The sequence below is a fragment of the Phyllostomus hastatus genome, unplaced genomic scaffold (genome assembly GCF_019186645.2).
Source record: "Phyllostomus hastatus isolate PE091 unplaced genomic scaffold, TTU_PhHast_1.1 phas_contig_29, whole genome shotgun sequence".
Taxonomy (NCBI): Eukaryota; Metazoa; Chordata; class Mammalia; order Chiroptera; family Phyllostomidae; genus Phyllostomus; species Phyllostomus hastatus.
This window is the reverse complement of record NW_025333835.1, coordinates 3,110,427-3,128,836: the sequence shown is the minus strand read 5'-3', so window position 1 is coordinate 3,128,836 and position 18,410 is coordinate 3,110,427. Positions and strand designations below refer to the sequence as shown.

General features: G+C 37.0%; 1 protein-coding gene across 2 annotated transcripts in view; it reads right to left on the bottom strand.

Moving 5' to 3' along the window:
• Positions 1-18,410, bottom strand: part of CCDC122 (coiled-coil domain containing 122) — a 47,519-nt gene that overhangs the window by 18,103 nt on the left and 11,006 nt on the right. For both annotated transcript variants that reach the window (XM_045839103.1, XM_045839104.1), the window contains exons 2-3: positions 11,094-11,182; positions 10,434-10,549 (exon numbers count right to left, since the gene is read on the bottom strand). In XM_045839103.1, coding sequence (XP_045695059.1) covers positions 10,434-10,549; positions 11,094-11,139 — 162 coding nt within the window. In that variant the 5' untranslated portion in view covers positions 11,140-11,182. The remainder of the gene's footprint in view (positions 1-10,433; positions 10,550-11,093; positions 11,183-18,410) is intronic.

Below are 18,410 nucleotides of genomic sequence, written 5' to 3'. Positions count from 1 at the left end.
AATGGGCATACACTTTTATTTTTCTTGTGTAAACAAATACCTAGAAATTGAATAACTGGGTAATATGGTAGATATATTTTAACTTCTTAAAAAACTGTAAACTGTTATCCATTGTAAAGTGGTTATACCATTTTACATTCCAAATAACAGCATCTGAGAGTTCTGTTCTTTCATATCTATATCAATGCTTGGTATGATCAGCCTTTTTTTGTATAACTTATTTTTATCTTATTTTTTCATCACCATTTATCCCCCGTATACCCTCTTCCACCTCCATCCACCTCCTCCCCCCTGCAATCACCACATTGCTGCTCATGTTCATGAGTTTTTTCTCACTTTCTTCTTTTTTGCTTATTCTCTTTACCCCTAGATTCTGCTCAGAGCTGTCAGCCTGCTCTCTATCTATGAGTCTGTCTCTAGTTTCTTGTTAGTTTAGTCTGTACATTAGATTCCACATATGAGTGAAATCATATGGTACTTGTCTTTCTCTGGCTTATTTCACTTAGCATGATGTTCTCCAGGTCCATCCATGCTGTCACAAAGGGTAAAATTTTCTTCTTCTTTATGACCAAGTAGTATTCCATGGTGTTAATATACCATAGCTGTTTTATCCACTCATCTACTGATGGACACCTCAGCTGCTTCCATATCTTGATGATCGTAAATAATTGATCGCAATATTCATTGTGTAATATTCATTATGCAACATTCATTGGGTAAATAATACCACAATGAATATAGGGGTGCATGTATTCTTTTGAATTAGTGATTTGAGTTTCTTTGGATAAATTCCCATAAGTGGAATTGCTGGGTCATAAGGCAGTTCCATTTTTAATTTTTTGAGTTAATTCCATACTACTTCCCACAGTGGCTGCATGAACCTGCATTCCCACCAACAGTACACAGGGGTTCCCCTTTCTCCACATCCTTTCCAACACTTATTGTTTGTTGATTTACTGATGATAGCCATTCTGACAGGTGTGAGGTGATATCTCATTGTGGCTTTAATTTGTATTTCTCTGGTGATTAGTGATATAGAGTGTTTTTTCATATGTCTATTGGCCATCTGTATGTCCTCTCTAGAGAAATGTCTATTCAGGTCCTTTGACCATTTTATAATTGGATTGTTTGGTTTTCTAGTGTTGAGATTTATAAGTTCTTTATAAATTTTGGATATTAACCCTCATCATATGTTTAGAAAAATATTTTCTCCCATTCAGCAAGTTTTCTTTTCATTTTATTGACGGTTTCCTTTGTTGTATATAGAAATAGAATTGATTTGATAATTAATCTTATATCTTATAAGCTTTCTAAACTAACTTATTATTCCTAACAGCTTTTTTAAAAAATAGATTCCTTGGGATTTTCTAAAGATAAATCATGCTTGTGAGTAAAAACAGTTTTACTTCCTCCTTTCCAATCTGGATGTCTTTTATTTCCTTTCCCTGCATGATTGCACTGGCTTGAACCACCAGTACCAAAAAATAAATAGAAGTGGTAAGAGCACACAACTATGCTCTGTTCCTAATCTTATGAAAAAGACATTGTCTTTCACCATTACATGTCTAGTTGGCTGTAGGATTTATGTAGATGCCCTTTTTTAGATGGAGGAATTTCTATTCTAACTCTAATTTGCTAAGAGTTTTTATCATAAATGGTTGTTGTATTATAAGCATTTTTTACACATCTAGAATTTCCTTCTAAAACATAAATTTAATCATTTGCTCCCTTGCTTAAAGACTATCAAAACCTTCCCACAACCTTTAAAGTAAAGCCCAAGTTTCATACCATGGCATACATCTCTCACCACTTCTCAAACACACTCTATGCTATACCACCACTGAATTACTTACAGTTTTGTGAATGTACCAATGCTATTTCAGGTCTTAGAATTTTCTCAGGTTATTTTTTCCTGGAATACTGTGCTCCTCATCCCTTAACCCTTAAACCTGTCCCACACACCCAATCATTAAAGTGAATTCTGTCCTTTAAAACTCAATCGAAGATAACTTTCTTTGTGATCACAACTTCAGTGTTAAATCTGTACTCATGCCTCTGTTGTTGACACTGAAACCCTGCAACTATTTGTTTTACTTCTTTGTCTCCTTCTTCAAATGATAATGAGCAACTTAAAAAAGTAGATCATGTTCAGCAACATGCTTAATAGAAAGAAGTCCCTCAACATAAGTGAAATAACATCTGTGAAACTCTTTGAAGGTTGAGAAGTATTGCAGGAAATTCCTTTATAGAAACTGAAGATATTATTTTTATATTATATTCTATTGTAAATATGAATTCCTTTCTAACAGTGACTAATGCAATACAAATATGCATAAGAAATACATATTACCACTATATTATAATCATCAGATCTCTGTTGATGCACTAATATATTCTTAAAGCCAATATCAAAATCCAGTCCTGCCCTGGCTGGTATGGCTCAGTGGACTGAGAGCCGGCCTGCAAGCCAAAGGGTTGCTGGTTCGATTCCCAGTCAGGACACATGCCTGGGTTGCAGGCCAGGTCCCAGTAGGGGGTACATAAGAGGCAACCACACACTGATGTTCCTCTCCCTCCTTTTCTCCTACCCTTCCCCTCTGTCTAAAAATAAATGAAATCTTTAAAAAAAAAATCCAGTCCTATACTATCTGCTGGGGCTCCAGCAAGGATACCTTACATAACATTTTCAAGTATTAATTCATTAGTGATCATGAAAACCTTATAGACAGTTCCTATTATTACCTCCATTTAAAAAATGAGAAAACAGAAGCATGGAGAAATTAAATCACAGAGCTGGAAGTAGTAAATCTTGTCTTTCAATCTAGGTAAGTCAGCTCTGAAACCTCTTCTTTTCATATCTATGATATATTTAATAAAAAACTTTTGCAAACCACATAGTAAAGATACTGTTTCCATTTTGCTTTTTAAAGCTGTATTAACATATTATGCTAAATATATATTAACATATTAAGCTATATTAACATATTATTCATATATATTATGCTGTATGCAAAAACCAAATATGGCTTCCAGATTGCCTATAGTGGAATTATAAATATATTATGAAATGTAATAAACACAGGAATGTTCCTTATTTATTTGAAATGTACACTGACAATTAGTAATTCACAAGCTATAACTCTAAAAACACTGGCTTAAAAACTTAACATTCCCTAGATTTCAGCATTTTAGGAAATGCTGAAAATAGAAGTGAATTTAAATTAATTCTATGAGACACACTGGGTATTATATGCTCACACCAGAGTCGCAATGACATTGTTGATTATTTGTATATTGGGTGTGTAGAATACTCCACAAAACTGGAATACTCATTTGGATTTCACTTAGGGATAGGAGAATAATTAAGAAAGACGTAAATATAAAAATATGGGTATATCCCAGAGGAAGATGGTGGTGTGGTAGGAGGGAGCAGATTCTATTTCCCCCTATGCACGGGAGAGAAAGTAACCAATCTACCAATCTACGGAGGAACAGAGCAAGGGGCCAACAATATCATACCATATATGAAAATACAACATCAAAAATTATACCGGACATTGAAAAACCAGGTGGTAAGGAGGCTACTTCAGGATAATAAGGGCCCAGGAATCAGCGCAGGGGCCAGGGAGGTTGCAGCCCCCAGGTCCCGGTGCTCCGGGTCTGCCCCGGGCACTGGTGAGAGAGCAGGGTCAACCTCTCCCTCCCCAGCCAAACAAGGATCCAGCAGTACCGGGGGAGGGCTTGTTGCTTTAACGCACAGAGAGGGGAGTGAGGACTGAGAGACAATCACACAGGGGCTGTGAGCACCCACGCATAGCTCTGGGAAGAGTGTGTGCCCCAGCCTGTGTGACCAAGGGCGGCCTGGCCATGAACCTGAACCCCTAACCCAGAGATAGTGTGGTTTTGTGGAAGACCCAGACCCCACAGCCCTGGATACGGAAAAGGTGCGGGTGCTCCGAGGGAATTTGGAGCTCACGGCAGTGAACTCCGGGGAAGTACCTGCACCCTCGGGATCCCTGCAGCTTACACTGTGAACCCAGAAAAGACACACGTGCTCTGAGGGATCCCGGAGCCTGGGAGCCTGCAGCAGTGGGCTCCAGAGAGCATGCTTGGGAGCACCCAGACCCACACCCTGGGCCCTGCGGAGAGGCACCAGACAGGCTCTGGGGAGACCACGCAGCTAGCCCTGGGGACAGACAGTACATGAGAGACTGACTGAGTCCTGATTGAGAAGGGTGAAAAGCATTCCAATCGCCCCTCAGCCTGCTGAAGTCAGCAAGACCAGAAAAACTGATTTGGCCAGTTAGAAACCAACAAGAGGTTTTGTTGTGGTTGTTGTTGTTCTTGTCTGATTGTTTAATTTTATCTATTTTTAAGTAACTTTTTAGTTTTTAATTCTTATTATTTTTATATCTCTCAATTCCTTATGCTTCTCTTCCTTTCATCATAGTGTTATTCCTTCCTTTCCAAATTTATCTTTTCTTCATTCCATCTTTTGCTTTTTTCCCCTTTTTTTTTGAACCTGCAAGTTACTGCAAATTTGTCTTATCCTTTTTTCATTATTCTTACATTATTTATTTTACTAGTATTTTGGGATTCCTCTTATTTCTGCATAGTCTTCTTTGTTTGGCTGAGTATACTGTATCATTTGATAGGTTTCCCCTGTTAGCTCATCCATAGTGTATTGCTAATTTACTGTCCTTCATTTGTATTCCATTAGAACACTACCCAAGGTTCTATACTCTCCATTCTTGTTACCTAGATCTCATAGATTTGGCCATATGATTGTTGTTCTAATATTACTGTAAATAAGACCTATTCCATACAATTGTAAATACTACACAACATCATTCCCAGATCTCAGCCCACTTCGTGGTTTCCCGAACTCTATTACTGTAGTGGTTAACTCTATTCTCTTACACACTACATCTATTTACTATTCTTTACTCTCACCCTACCTCAGAATCTGACCTCGCACTGGCTGCGACTGTAAATATCATAGAATACTCCCTTGCTGTCTTAAAACATTTTGCCTTACTCCTACAACTGATCACAAAAAAAGAGTATGGGGAAGCTGTGAACACCAGGATACCCGAAGGAGACGGCACCACTGAATGTCACAGGTATTCTACCACAGAAGTTCACACCATAAACCCAGGGAACCAGAACAAATCAATTTAAGAAACAGAAGCTAACAAGAGCAGTCTCACGAACAATGAAAAGACAAAGAAATAATCCCCAAATGAAGGGAAAGGAGGAGGCATCAGAAAGAATGCTAAACGAAATAGAGGCAACTCAACTATCAGATATTGAGTTCAAAGAAATGATTATCAGGAAGCTCAATGCGCTCACAATGAGCTACCAGAAACTACAGGAAAGCTACAACAAACTCACTGCAAACTATGTCAGCATGAAAAAGGAAATAGAAACTATCGAAAGGGCCAAAAGGAAGTGAAGAATACAATTTCTGAACCGAAGAGCACAGTAGAAGGAATGAAAAGTAGGATCTATGAAGCAGAAGATCAGATCTGCGAACTGGAGGAAAAAGTAGAAAAGAACACCCAGAAAGAGAAAGAAAAGGAAAAGAGGCTCAGAAAGAATGAATAGGGATTAAGAGAAATGCAAGACAATATGAAATGTAATAATATCCGCATAATAGGGATACCAGAAGAAGAAGAAGAAGAAGAGCAAGGGATAGAAAACCTATTTGAAAAAGTAATGATGGATAACTTCCCTAATTTGATGAGAGAAAAAGTCACACAAATCCAGGAAGCACAGAGAGTCCCAATCAAGAGGAACCCAAAGAGGCCCACATCAAGACACATCATAATTAAAATGGCAAAATTTCAAGACAAAGAGAGAAGCTTAAAGGCAGCAAAGGAAAAATAGGAAGTAACATACAAGGGAGCCCCAATAAGGCTAGCAGCTGATTTCTCAGTGGAAGCACTCCAAGCCAGAAGAGAATGGCAAGAAATATTCCAAGTAATGAGAACCAGAGGTTTGCAACCAAGGCTACTTTATCCAGCAAGGCTCTCAATCAAGATAGAAGGCTAAATAAGAAGCTTCCCAGACAAAAGAAGTCTAAAAGAACACACCTCCACCAAACCAGCTCTGCAAGACATGCTAAAGGGACTGCTTTAAGGAAAGGAAGGAAAAGAAAGAGAGAGAGAGGAACACAGGTACATAAATGGCAATGAATTAGTACCTATCAATAATAACCTTAAACATAAATGGATTAAATGCTCCAATAAAAAGACATAGAATAGCTGAATGGATAAGAAAACATGACCTACACATATGCTGTCTACAAGAGACCCACCTCAGGATGAAAGACCTACACAGGCTGAAAGTGAAGGGCTGGAAACAAATCTTCCAAGCAAATGGACAAGAAAAAAAATCCCAGGGTAGCAATACTCATATCAGACAAAATAGACTTCAAAAAAAGGGCCATAAAGAGAGGCCCAGAAGGTCACTTCAAAATACTCAAGGGAAGAACCCACCAAGAAGACATAATAAATATTGTAAATATATATGCACCCAACATAGGAGCACCCAAATACATAAAGAAAATCTTAGAGGACTTCAAGAAAGATATTGACAGCAACACAATTATAGTGGGGGATTTTAACACCCCACTATCAAAAATGGGCTGATCTTCCAAACAAAATATCAACAAAGATGTGGCATTGAACAATGCCCTAGATCAAATGGACTTAACTGATATATACCGAGCCCTCCATCCAAAAGAAGCTAAATACACATTCTTTTCAAATGTACATGGAACATTGTCAAAGACAGACCACACGATAAGACACAAAACAAGCCTCAACAACTTCAAGAAAATTGAAAGTATACCAAGCATTTTCTCGAATCACAAGGGACTGAAACTAGAAACCAACCCCAAGGAAAAAACCCAAAACACTTAAAATCGTGGAGATTAAATAGCATGCTATTAAACAGTAAATGGGTCAAGAATGATATTAGGGCAGAAATCAAAAGGTTTCTGAAAACAAGTAAAAATGAACTCACAACAACCCAAAACTTATGGAACACAGTGAAGGCAGTCCTGAGAGGGGATTTCATAGCTATACAGGCTCACCTAAAAAAGTTAGAAACACTTCAAACAAACAACCTAACCCTACATCTATAAGAACTCAAGGAACAACAATAAAGACAGGTCAGAGCAAGCAGAAGGAAGGAAATAACCAAGATCAGAGTAGAATTAAATGACATAGAGACTAAAAGTACAATTCTAAGGATGGATGAATCCAGGAGCTGTTGCTTTAAAAAGATAAACAAAACTGACAAGCCTTTAAGCAGACTCATCAAGAAAAAAAGAGAGAAGACCCAAATAAACAGAAGCAGAAATGAAAGAGGAGAGATTGTAACTGATACCAGAAAAATACAAAGGATTGTAAGAAATTACTACGAAGAACTGTATGCCAAGAAATTTGAACACCTAGGTGAAATGGACAAATTTCTAGAAAAATATAATCTTCCAAAACTCAATGAAAAAAGAAGCAGAAAGCCTGAACAGACCAATAACAGCAAAAGAAATTGAAGAAGTAATTAAAAAAACTCCCAACACACAAAAGCCCTGGACCAGATGGTTTCACAGGAGAATTCTACAAAGCATTTAAGGAAGAGCTAACCCTTATCCTTCACAGACTTTTCAAAAAACATCTGAAAAGATGGAAGACTCCCAAACTCTTTTTATGAAGCCAGCATCATCCTAATCCCAAAACCAGATAAAGACACAACAAAGAAAGAAAACTTCAGGCCAATATTGCTGATGAACAAAGATGCTAAAATTCTCAACAAAATATTGGCAAACCACATCCAACAATGCATTAAAAAGATCATACACCATCACCAAGAGGGATTCATCCGAGGAATGCAAAGATGGTACAATATTTGCAAATCAGTAAATGTAATACTTCACATAAACAAAAGCAAAGACAAAAAACTCACAATCATGTCAATACATGCAGAAAAAGCATTTGATAATGTACAGCACCCATTTATGATAAAAACACTCAGCAAAGTGGGGATAGAGGGAGCATTCCTCAACATAATAAAGGCCATATATGAGAGATCTACAGCCAACATCATACTCAATTAGCAAAAACTAAAATCTTTTCCACTGAGATCAGGAACAAGACAAGGTTGTCCACTTTCACCTCTTCCATTCAATATAGTACTGGAAGTTTTAGCCACAGCAATCAGACAAGAAAAAGAAAAAAAGGCGGAGAAAAAGAAATAAAATCCAAATTGGAAAGGAGGAAACAAAACTGTCACTGTTTGCAGATGACATGATAGTGTATATAGAAAATTCTATAGACTCAGCCGAAAAAACTGCTTGACCTAATAAATGAATTTGGCAAAACAGTGGGATACATATTCAGTATTCAGAAATCAAAGGCATTTTTGTATATCAACAATGAAACAGCAGAAGCAGAAATCAAGAATAAAACCCATTTGATATAGCAAAAAGAAAAATAAAATACCTAGGAATAAAGCTAACCAAAGAGGTAAAAGACCTGTACTCAGAAAACTACACAACACTGAAGAAAGAAATCAAGGAAGACACAAACAAATGGAAATATATACAGTGTTCATGGATTGGAAGAATTAACATCATAAAAATGTCCATACTACCAAAAGCAATTTACACATTCAATGCAATAACTATTAAAGTACCAATAATATATTTCACAGACATAGAACAAACACTTCAAAAATTTATATGGAAGCATAAATGACCCCAAATAGCTGCTGCAATTTTGAGAAAGAAGAGTAAAGTAGGAGGGATCACAATACCTGACACTAAACTATATTACAAGGCCACTTAATTAAAACAGCCTGGTACTGACATAAAAACAGGCACATGGACCAATGGAACAGAACAGAGAGCCCAGAAATAAACCCAAATCTCTATGTTCAATCAATATTTGACAAAGCGGGCAGTAAAATAAAATGGAGTAAAACTAGTCTCTTCAACAAATGGTGTTGGGAGTACTGGTCAGCTATGTGCACAAAAATGAAACTCAAGCACCAACTTACAAACACCTTATACAAAAATAAATTCAAGGTGGATAAAAGACTTAAATACAAACCGTGACAACATTAAAGTCCTAGAGGAGAACACAGGCAAGAAAATCTCAGATATTTCATGCAGAAACACTTTTACTGATATGTCCCCTAGAGCAAGGGATATAAAGGAAAGAATAAACAAATGGAATCTCATCAAAATAAAAAGCTTCTGCACAGCTAAAGAAAACAGTATCAAAATAAAAAGAGAACCAACTGTATGAGAAAACATATTTGCCAATGATACCTTAGACAAGGGTTTAATCTCCAAAATATATGAAGAACTTACACGATTCCACTCTAAGAAGACAAGCAACCCAATTAAAAAATGGGCAAAGGACTTGAACAGATACTTCTCCAAGGAGGACATACAGAGGATATAAAGACACATGAAAAGATGTTCAATATTGCTAGCTATCAGAGAGATGCAAATTAAAACCACAATGAGATACCACTTCACACCAGTCAGAATGGCCATCATAAACAAAGCAACAAACAACAAGTGTTGGAGAGGTTGTGGAGAAAAGGAAACCCTAGTGCACTGTTGGTGGGATTGCAGACTGATACAATCACTATGGAAAACTGTATGGAATTTTCTCAGAAAACTAAAAATGGATCTGCCTTTTGACCCAGCAATTCCACTGCTGGGACTATATCCTAAGAACCCTGAAACACCTATCCAAAAGAACCTATGCACCCCAATGTTTATAGCAGCACAATTTACAATAGCTAAATGCTGGAAGCAACCTAGGTGCCCATCAGTAAATGAATGGATCAAAAAACTATGTATGGTACATTTACACAATGGAATTCTATGCAGCAGAAAGAAAGAAGGAGCTCCTACCCTTTGCAACAGCATGGATGGAGCTGGAAAACATTATGGTTAGCGAAACAAGCCAGGCAGTGAAAGACAAATACCATATGATCTCACCTTTAACAGGAACCTAAACAACAAAACGAACAAACAAGCAAAATATAGTCAAAGACACTGAAATAGAGGACAGGCTGACAGTGACCAGAGGGGAGAGGGGAAGGAATTTCAGGGGAGAATGGGAAGGGTTTACAGGAACAAATATAAAGGACACATGGACAAAAACTAGGGGGGGGTGGAAATGGGAGGGAGATGGGGAGAAATGGGTGGGTGGGCTGGAATGGGAGTAAAGGGCAGAAAACTGTACTTGAACAATGATTAAAATTTAAAAAAAAGAAAGCTTTAATAAAAAAATATGGGTATTAAATTGAGTCCCAAAATTAAATATCCTCAATAATTTTCCTATTACCAATTTAATTTAATTTTGAAGAAAATGAAGACTCATTTAGAAAACAGTATAAAAACAAGTTACCTGTAAATGATACAGAATTTTTTTGTTTTTTTCTATTTCTGATGTTTGTGATTGTTGTTGCTTTGCAACTTGCTCTACAGCATCAGTTAATGAAGATGTGTCTTGTTTAGCCAGAGCTAGAGAAAGGAATAACATACATAATAAAAATTTAAAAGCGAACAAGTCATGTTTTTTTACTCAGTCATAAAATATGTGATGTTTTTTTCATAAATAAATTTAGGGTTGGTCGTTTTCCCTTTCTGGCTATAAACCAAACCAAATCAAATGCCATAATAATAGAGAATTCAAAATATCCTACTGCAATGTTAATACCTGTTTCTTTATGGAACAGTATAAATATTTTGACTGTACCAATTGTTTTTATCCAGATCACCATCACATATCTTATAATTATACTGCCACCATAACAATATAGCGATTATAGTTGATGAATTTTCATTACAGACCTGCATTTTCAGGTTGTTATGCCTTTTCTAAACACTGAATAAATTTTTCTTGGAGAAATATAGAAGCTTCCCAATATTCTAATTTTCTTATTTATTTTCTATTATTTCTATTATTTTATTTACTAACTTATGACTTTAACACAATTATCCTATCATGTACATTTTTGTTGCTGCTTATCTTTTCATTATTTATTTCTAAAGGTTGCTTTTTCACCTTCTTCAGGAGCTTGTTGATTCTTCCTTTCTTTGTTGCCTGACATTTTTCTGTGCCTTTTTCCCTTTCTTAGTTCACCTTCTTTACACCTACAAAATAATCAATGTTGATAATATTTCAGTTTTCATTTTTCTTTTCATACATCTTAGTGATCCCAAAAGAAAGTTAATTGCCAAATACCTCATAGGAATGGCAATGACATTTCATCATTAGTTTCAAGACTTAAACTACGGTAGTTAAGTAAGAGAGTTTTGGAGGAAAGTAAAACCGTATTTGAATTTTGGTTCTCCTGCTTTTTAGTGTTATAATCTTGAGGAAGTTTCTTAACTTCTTCGGTCACCAGTGTACTCAGCTGTAAAACCTCACAGGACTGTTGTAATAATTAAGGTAATATATATAACATGGTTGGCACAGTAACTGACATACTTAATGAGTAATTAATTACTATGGATTAGTAACTGGTACTTCCACTACTGTAATGAAATGGATTCTAAAACTGTAGCCAGAATCAGGCAGAAACAGTGCAAACTGGATTAGCAATTTCTGCCTTGGGTATAGGTTGTAGAAAATACAGCTCTCCTGTCAGTGATATTCTGGCCTGAGTAAGCCCTATGCAACTTTAAAATCATATTTTACCTCTGTTATACCTAGGAGTAATTGTTAAGATGAAGGGGTAGATATTTTTCTCCTTTGAAAGATGGGAAAAAAGTGTTCCTTCCTCTACCAACACAGCAAATTGAAAGCTAAATTGGCATAGTTAAAGACATTAGCATCTTTAGGAACAAGAGTATCTGAATTTGCTAATTCATTCCTATGCAAAAGAGATCATACAAAACTGCATGGTTAATCAAAGAAATTTAATGTTGTTAAATACTTCTCAAATTGTTATCTCCTATTAACATTTGAACATATGAAGTTTTTATTTAAATGACATTCTTTAAAAAATCTTAGTTAAATTTTATAGAACTTGTGAATATTTGCAATCATAAAAGTCATGATAAACTTTGTATGCCAAAACAATTGAAACATTACCATACAGTAAGGCATGTATAAGGAAGCTTCTACAATGAAATCTGCAAAATCAGTAAATATCTTTCCTAAAGATTCATTAAATGCAAAATACTGATATACTAGTTGCATGTGTTTTCCAAAAACAAAAACATAAAAGGCTGAAACCTGGTATCTAAGTAAAAAAGAAAAGAACAGCAAAGTTAAATTGTTTCCTAAGTCAGGAGACTCAAATCTATCCAGAAATAAAGAAATCTTGAGAACTTTACTCAGCACAGGGTCATAACCACCCCTCAGAATTTATGATTCTTTCTCATTTCTTCATGTCCCTTCCTTCCTCCAAATCTCACTTCAAATTTGCCTCCTTTATGATGTCTTCCCTGATACTGAGCCCATTCATTCTATTTATGCTGTTAACCTATGACCTTTCTGCTTAACATACAAACTACCTCAGATTAATGCTAATAAATCCAAATCTGATTTTTCTCTCTAGCTCTTTTGTATGGGCTTTATGATTATAGACTTTATCCTTAATTCTACCTAATGATCTCGAAAATGCATATTTATACTTTAAGTTAGTTCTCTCAGTTGATTATAATGGTAAACAATTAGACTTCCAGTCAAGGTGGCAGTGTAAGTAAATGCAGTGCTTGCCTCCTCCAACAACCATGTTAAATTTACAACTAAACTGCAGTACAACTATAATTCATAACCACCTGAAATCTACCTGAATGGAAGTCCTACAACAAGGGATTTAAAGAAGAAGCACAGCAAGACTGGATAGAGGGGTAGAGATGCAGAATGAATTGGTCCCACATGTGATGGGTAAAAATTGGGAGGGATATTTTGGCTGTGGAGGTCCCCACTGAGGAGTGAGGGACCCCAGCCATACACCAAGCCCCCCAACCCCACACCAGGCCCTCCAGCCTGAGGTTCCAGTGGCAGGAAAATAAGTCTCCATAATTTCTGGCTGTAAATATCAGAGGGGATTGAGGCTGAGGCAGACAGAGGGTTTCTAGAGTCCCAGACAGTTCCTCTTAAAAGGGCTCATACATGGACTTAATTGGATTCACTCCTTCCGAGATCCAGTGCTGGGGCAGCAGCTTGAAAAGCACCAGGGACATATGGAGAGAAACTGAACTATCTGGCATCAGAGTGAGAGCTGGGAGGTAGCTTTTGTCAGACAGAAGTACTGGCAGAAACCCTTCTTCCTTTACTGAGTCCTTCTGCTGTCCACAGAGCCAAACAGTTAGGCACCATATCTGAGTTTCCATCAACCAGGCTCATGCTACTCTCCTCACCATGGTGGTTTCCTGAGACCCTGCCTAACCCAACCTGAAGGCCCTTCTAAACTGTTTCCAGTCACTTTTCCACATGAATGGTCTGTCTTGGCTCACACTTCAAAATTCCCTAAAATCTCTCAAACAAGCAGCATCTGGCCTCACAATAGATGGACCCAGGGCCAGCATTAGTACCAGCAAGCCTTGATTCACACAGTGTGGCCTTGCCTGGGTACCTCAATCTTCCATCTGTAGGTTGCTTTGTAGTTCATGCGAAGTGGCCCCAGGGAGAACATAGGTGGCAGCTGACCTTGGCCTGCAAAACCCTGGAGGCTCCAGAGCCAGTGCACCCAATGGACAACTTCAGATCACACTGAAGCACCACTCAATCACCTGCAGAAGCCACAGTCAAGGGGTGGACTCAGTGGGCACCAGAGCCCTGTCCTGTTCTGTGGGGTGGGCCCTTGCACTGCTGATCCTCCACAGTGGTCAGGGGTTAGTAGTCAGTGGTCACAGCCAGTCCTTGCAGCTAATCAGCCTTAGGGTAAATCCCTCTCATTGATATGCTAACAGCAATCAAGGCTCAGCTACAACAGGAAGGTGTACACAGCCCACATGGTTGGGGGGGTATACCTGGAATGCCCTGTTTGGGTGAATGTGAAGGCTGTGCCATTGGCCCTTCAGAACATTTACAATATTATGCCACTCTACCAAGCCCAGGAGATGTAGCAACTCTACCAAATAAACACAAGGAGGTGGCCAAAGTGAGGAGACAAAGAAACATGTCCCAAATAAAAGAACAAAACAAAACTCCAGAAAAAAAAAAAACTAAACAAAACAGAGATAAGCAATGTACTAAATGCAAAGTTCAAAACACTGGTTATAAGGATGCTCAATGAACTCAGTGAGAACTTCAACAGCATAAAAAAGGACATGGAAACCATAAAAAAGAACCAGTCAGAAATGTAGAATATACGAACTGAAATGAAGAATAATTTACAGGGAATCAACAGTACAGTAGATGAAATTGAGTCAAATCAGTGATTTGAAAAATAAGGAAGCAAAAAAAAATCTAATCAGAACACCAAAAAAGAAGAAACAATCCCCCCAAAATGAGGGGGGGATCATGTAAAGGAGCCTCTGGGACAACTTCAAGCATACCAACGTTTGCATCATTAAAGTGTCAGAATGAGAAAAAAGAAAGCAAGAAATTGAAAACCTGCCCTGACCAGTGTGGCTCAGATGGTTGGGCATCATCCCACAAAGCAAAAGGTCGCCAGTTCCATTTCCAATCAGGTAATATGCCCAGGTTTCAGGTTTGGTTCCAAGTTGGGGTGTATATGAGAAGCAACCAATTGAGTTTCTCCCCCTTTCTTTCATCCCCCCTTGCCCTCTCTCTAAAAATAAATAAAATCTTTTTTAAAAATTAAAAACCTATTTGATAAAATAATGACAGAAAACTTTCCTAACCTGGTGAAGGAAATAGTCACCTAAGTCCAGGAAGCATAAAAAGTCCTAAGAGAGATAAACCCAAAGAGGCCCACACCATGACACATCATAATTAAAATACAAAAGGTTAAAGGCAGAGAAAATCTTAACAGCAGCAAGAGAAAAGCAGTTATCTACAAGGGAGTTCCCATAAGACTGTCAGCTGATTTCTCAACAGACCTTTGCAGGGCAAAAGGGATTGACATGCACTTTTCAAAGTGATGAAAAGCAGGGACCTACAACCAAGATTATTCTACCTATCAAAGCTATCATTTAGAATTGAAGGACATATGAAGAGCTTCCCAGACAAGAAAAAGCTAAAGGAGTTCATTACCACCAAAGTAGTATTACATGAAATGTTAAAGGGTCTCCTTTAAAAGAAAGGAAAAAAAAGATTAAAATATGAACAATAAAATGGCATTAAATGCATATCTATCAACAATTGAATATGAAAAAAACAAAATAAGCAAACAAGCACAATAGAAACAGTCTCATAGATAGAGAGAACATTTTGATGGTTGCCAGACAGAAGGGGGCTTATGGGGATGAGTGAAAAGGGTAAAGGGATTAAGAAGCACAAATTGGCAATTACTGAATAGTCATGGGGTTATAAAGCACAGCAGAGGGAATACAGTCAATAATATTCTAATAACTATGTATTGTGTCAGATGGGTACAAGATTTATCAGAAGACAACTTAGTAAGTTATATAATGTCTAATCACTAGGCTGTACACCTGAAGCTAATATAATAATGTATATCAACTATAATTGAAAAACAAAAATGACTTAAATTTTTAAAAAAGGTAAATGATTATATAGCTCTTACTTTGTGTCAAACTCTGCTTTAGATAAAAAAAACAACAAAAGCAAATCTTAATAGTAATTTTGTGCATCTATAAGAACTTCACAAATATTAACTTTCAAATAATAACTCATTTAATCCTATGAGTTAGTACTATTATTATAATTTCTATTTTACAGAGAAATACAGTAAGCACAAAGAAGTCAAGAAATTTACCCAAAGTCACACAGCTCTTAGAGATTTTATTTGAATTCAGATAATTTGTCTCCAAGTTTCATGTTCTTGACCAGTATGTTAGACTACCAAGATTATAATTTTTTAAAGGAAGAGTAATATTTTATATACCACTCTAGAAGCCAACTACTTTTGTATTCTTACATTGCTAGAATATCACTTTAATTAACCCTCTCCTTTCCATTTCTACATTTCTTTTTAGGGGAACTATTTCACTCAAGTCTACCAATGAAACTGCTTCAGTTCCTACAGATCTCCAGTAGCCTCAACACACAATTTGTATGACTGAAGAGGAGACTCAGTGCATTCTTCACGTTCCTGATAACTTCCTTCTAGGTAAGTTACCTTTCTGGTGGATCCCGTTTCTCTCTCCTCCAAATCATAGTGTCATCAACACAATCTGCCTAAGACGCTGTGGGCATTATTCCTATTATACCCCACATCTCTGTTAACCTTACTCGCTAGAAACCTAAGGCCCTCAGGTCATTCCTAATCATGAAAACCATCCTCATTAGGCTCAGAAAGTCCCTTGATCTGATATGCTACCCACTCCCCAATTCTTTTATATCCTTCCTTTGTGAACCCTGGAATTCTTAGTCCATTTGAGCAAAATCAGCTACATCTTCAAGCTCTTCAGTATACTCTTCTTTCATCCTTTTTTCCAGTTATAACTGAAATCCTCAAAGATAGTGCTTTCTTATCCTAAGCCATTAAGTCTGGAGGTGAGGCATTTTTTCCTGTTCTCCATTACTACTGACAAACTATTATCCTCTTCTTTCCCTAAACTACTTAATTTCTTTGAAGTTCATGCCATCAGGCTACTGTATAAGCTTTACCCTTCCTTGCTGTTATCAGTTGGCTTCCAGATCTCTACTCTTTATTCCTATATTGTAGCATTTAATTTATTGTGTCTCTATTGCTACTCCTCTTCTGTTTCTTTGGGATTTAAATATCCACACAATGGTACTTCTCATATCTTGACCTCTTAGTTCTTTAAAGTATTCTTTCACCTATCCTCCCCACCCATCCACAGATTATAACTATACCTCAGTCATAACCTCAGATTCAAACTCTTTTCAATTTCAGCTCATTCCTCCTAGTATTTTGACTATAAGAGCTGTTCAATCACATTGACTCTTCTACATTTTCACACTTCCTTGTCTTACCATATATTCAATTCACTCCTTACCTGGCTTAGATTCCTTCACATTCATCCTCACTTCTATTATAGCACTCTCACTGTCCTACTTCCCTGGAAAAATCCTAACCAGCTGCCTTAGACATACTCTAGTAGCTGGAATGCCTCAAAAATACCTATTCTGTGGTCTCATTTTAAATTCAAAATTGTGTCAATTGGACCACTGATGCTGGCCATTAGAATTCACCAAGTTTCACAGGTATTGATTTTGTTCCTTCTCTGTCTTCAAACTTCCCACATCTTTCCCATTCCTCTTTTAGTTGATAACCCAGCTACTTATGTAACTGAGAGTAGAAAAATCAGAAGATGGTAAACCACACCCCATCTACCAGTCTTCTTGCACCTGTATCTATAGCTATTCTTTTCTTGCAATGAATAAAGTGTCCTTGTTTCTATCTAAGGTAAATCCTCCACTTTTGTACTTCTTTCTGTTCTACTCAAGGACATTACTACTTCAAATGTTACAGCAACAGAATTTCTTTCTTAACTTAGTCAAATATATTATCCTGAACAACTCATTGTAAAATTAACAATAATAATCACCCTTGCTTTACCCTATAACCTCCTTCAGCTATTCTTTGGTCTTCATAACCAAGATGTTTGCTGTCCACTTCCTTTCCTATTATTCTTATTAAGCCTATTATAATTAATCATTCACCACTCAACCTTTAAAGTTCTATATTGTATATCTGAAACTAATATAATATTGTATGTCAATTATAATTAAAACTAAATGTAAAAGAGATAGGCAAAGTTATGCTGCAATAATAACCTCAAAATCTCACTGGCTTAAAATAATGAAAGTTTATTTCTTATGATGCTGTATGTCAATACAAGGTTGGCAGGGAAGTACTCCCCATCTAAGGGAATTAAGGCTGGTGGAGGCTCCATCTTTTTTTAACTTTTTTTATTGTTGTTTAAGTACAGTTGTCTCCATTTTCCTCCCACCACTCCCATCCACCCCAGCCATCCCCACTTCCCACCCTTGATCCTACCGTCCTTTGGTTTTGTCCATGTGTCCTTTACAGATGTTTCTGAAAACCCTTCCCCCTTTCCCCCCATTATCCCTTCCCCTGTCCTCTCTGGTTACTATCAGTTTGTTCTTAATTTCATTCTCTCTGGTTATATTTTGCTTGCTTGTTTGTTTTGTTGATTAGGTTCCATTTAGAGGTGTGGTCATATGGTATTTGTCTTTCACTGCCTGGCTTATTTCGCTTAGAATAATGCTCCCCAGTTCTATCCATGCTGCCACAAAGGGTAGGAGCTTTTACTTTCTTTTTCTGCATTGTATCCCATTGTCTAAATG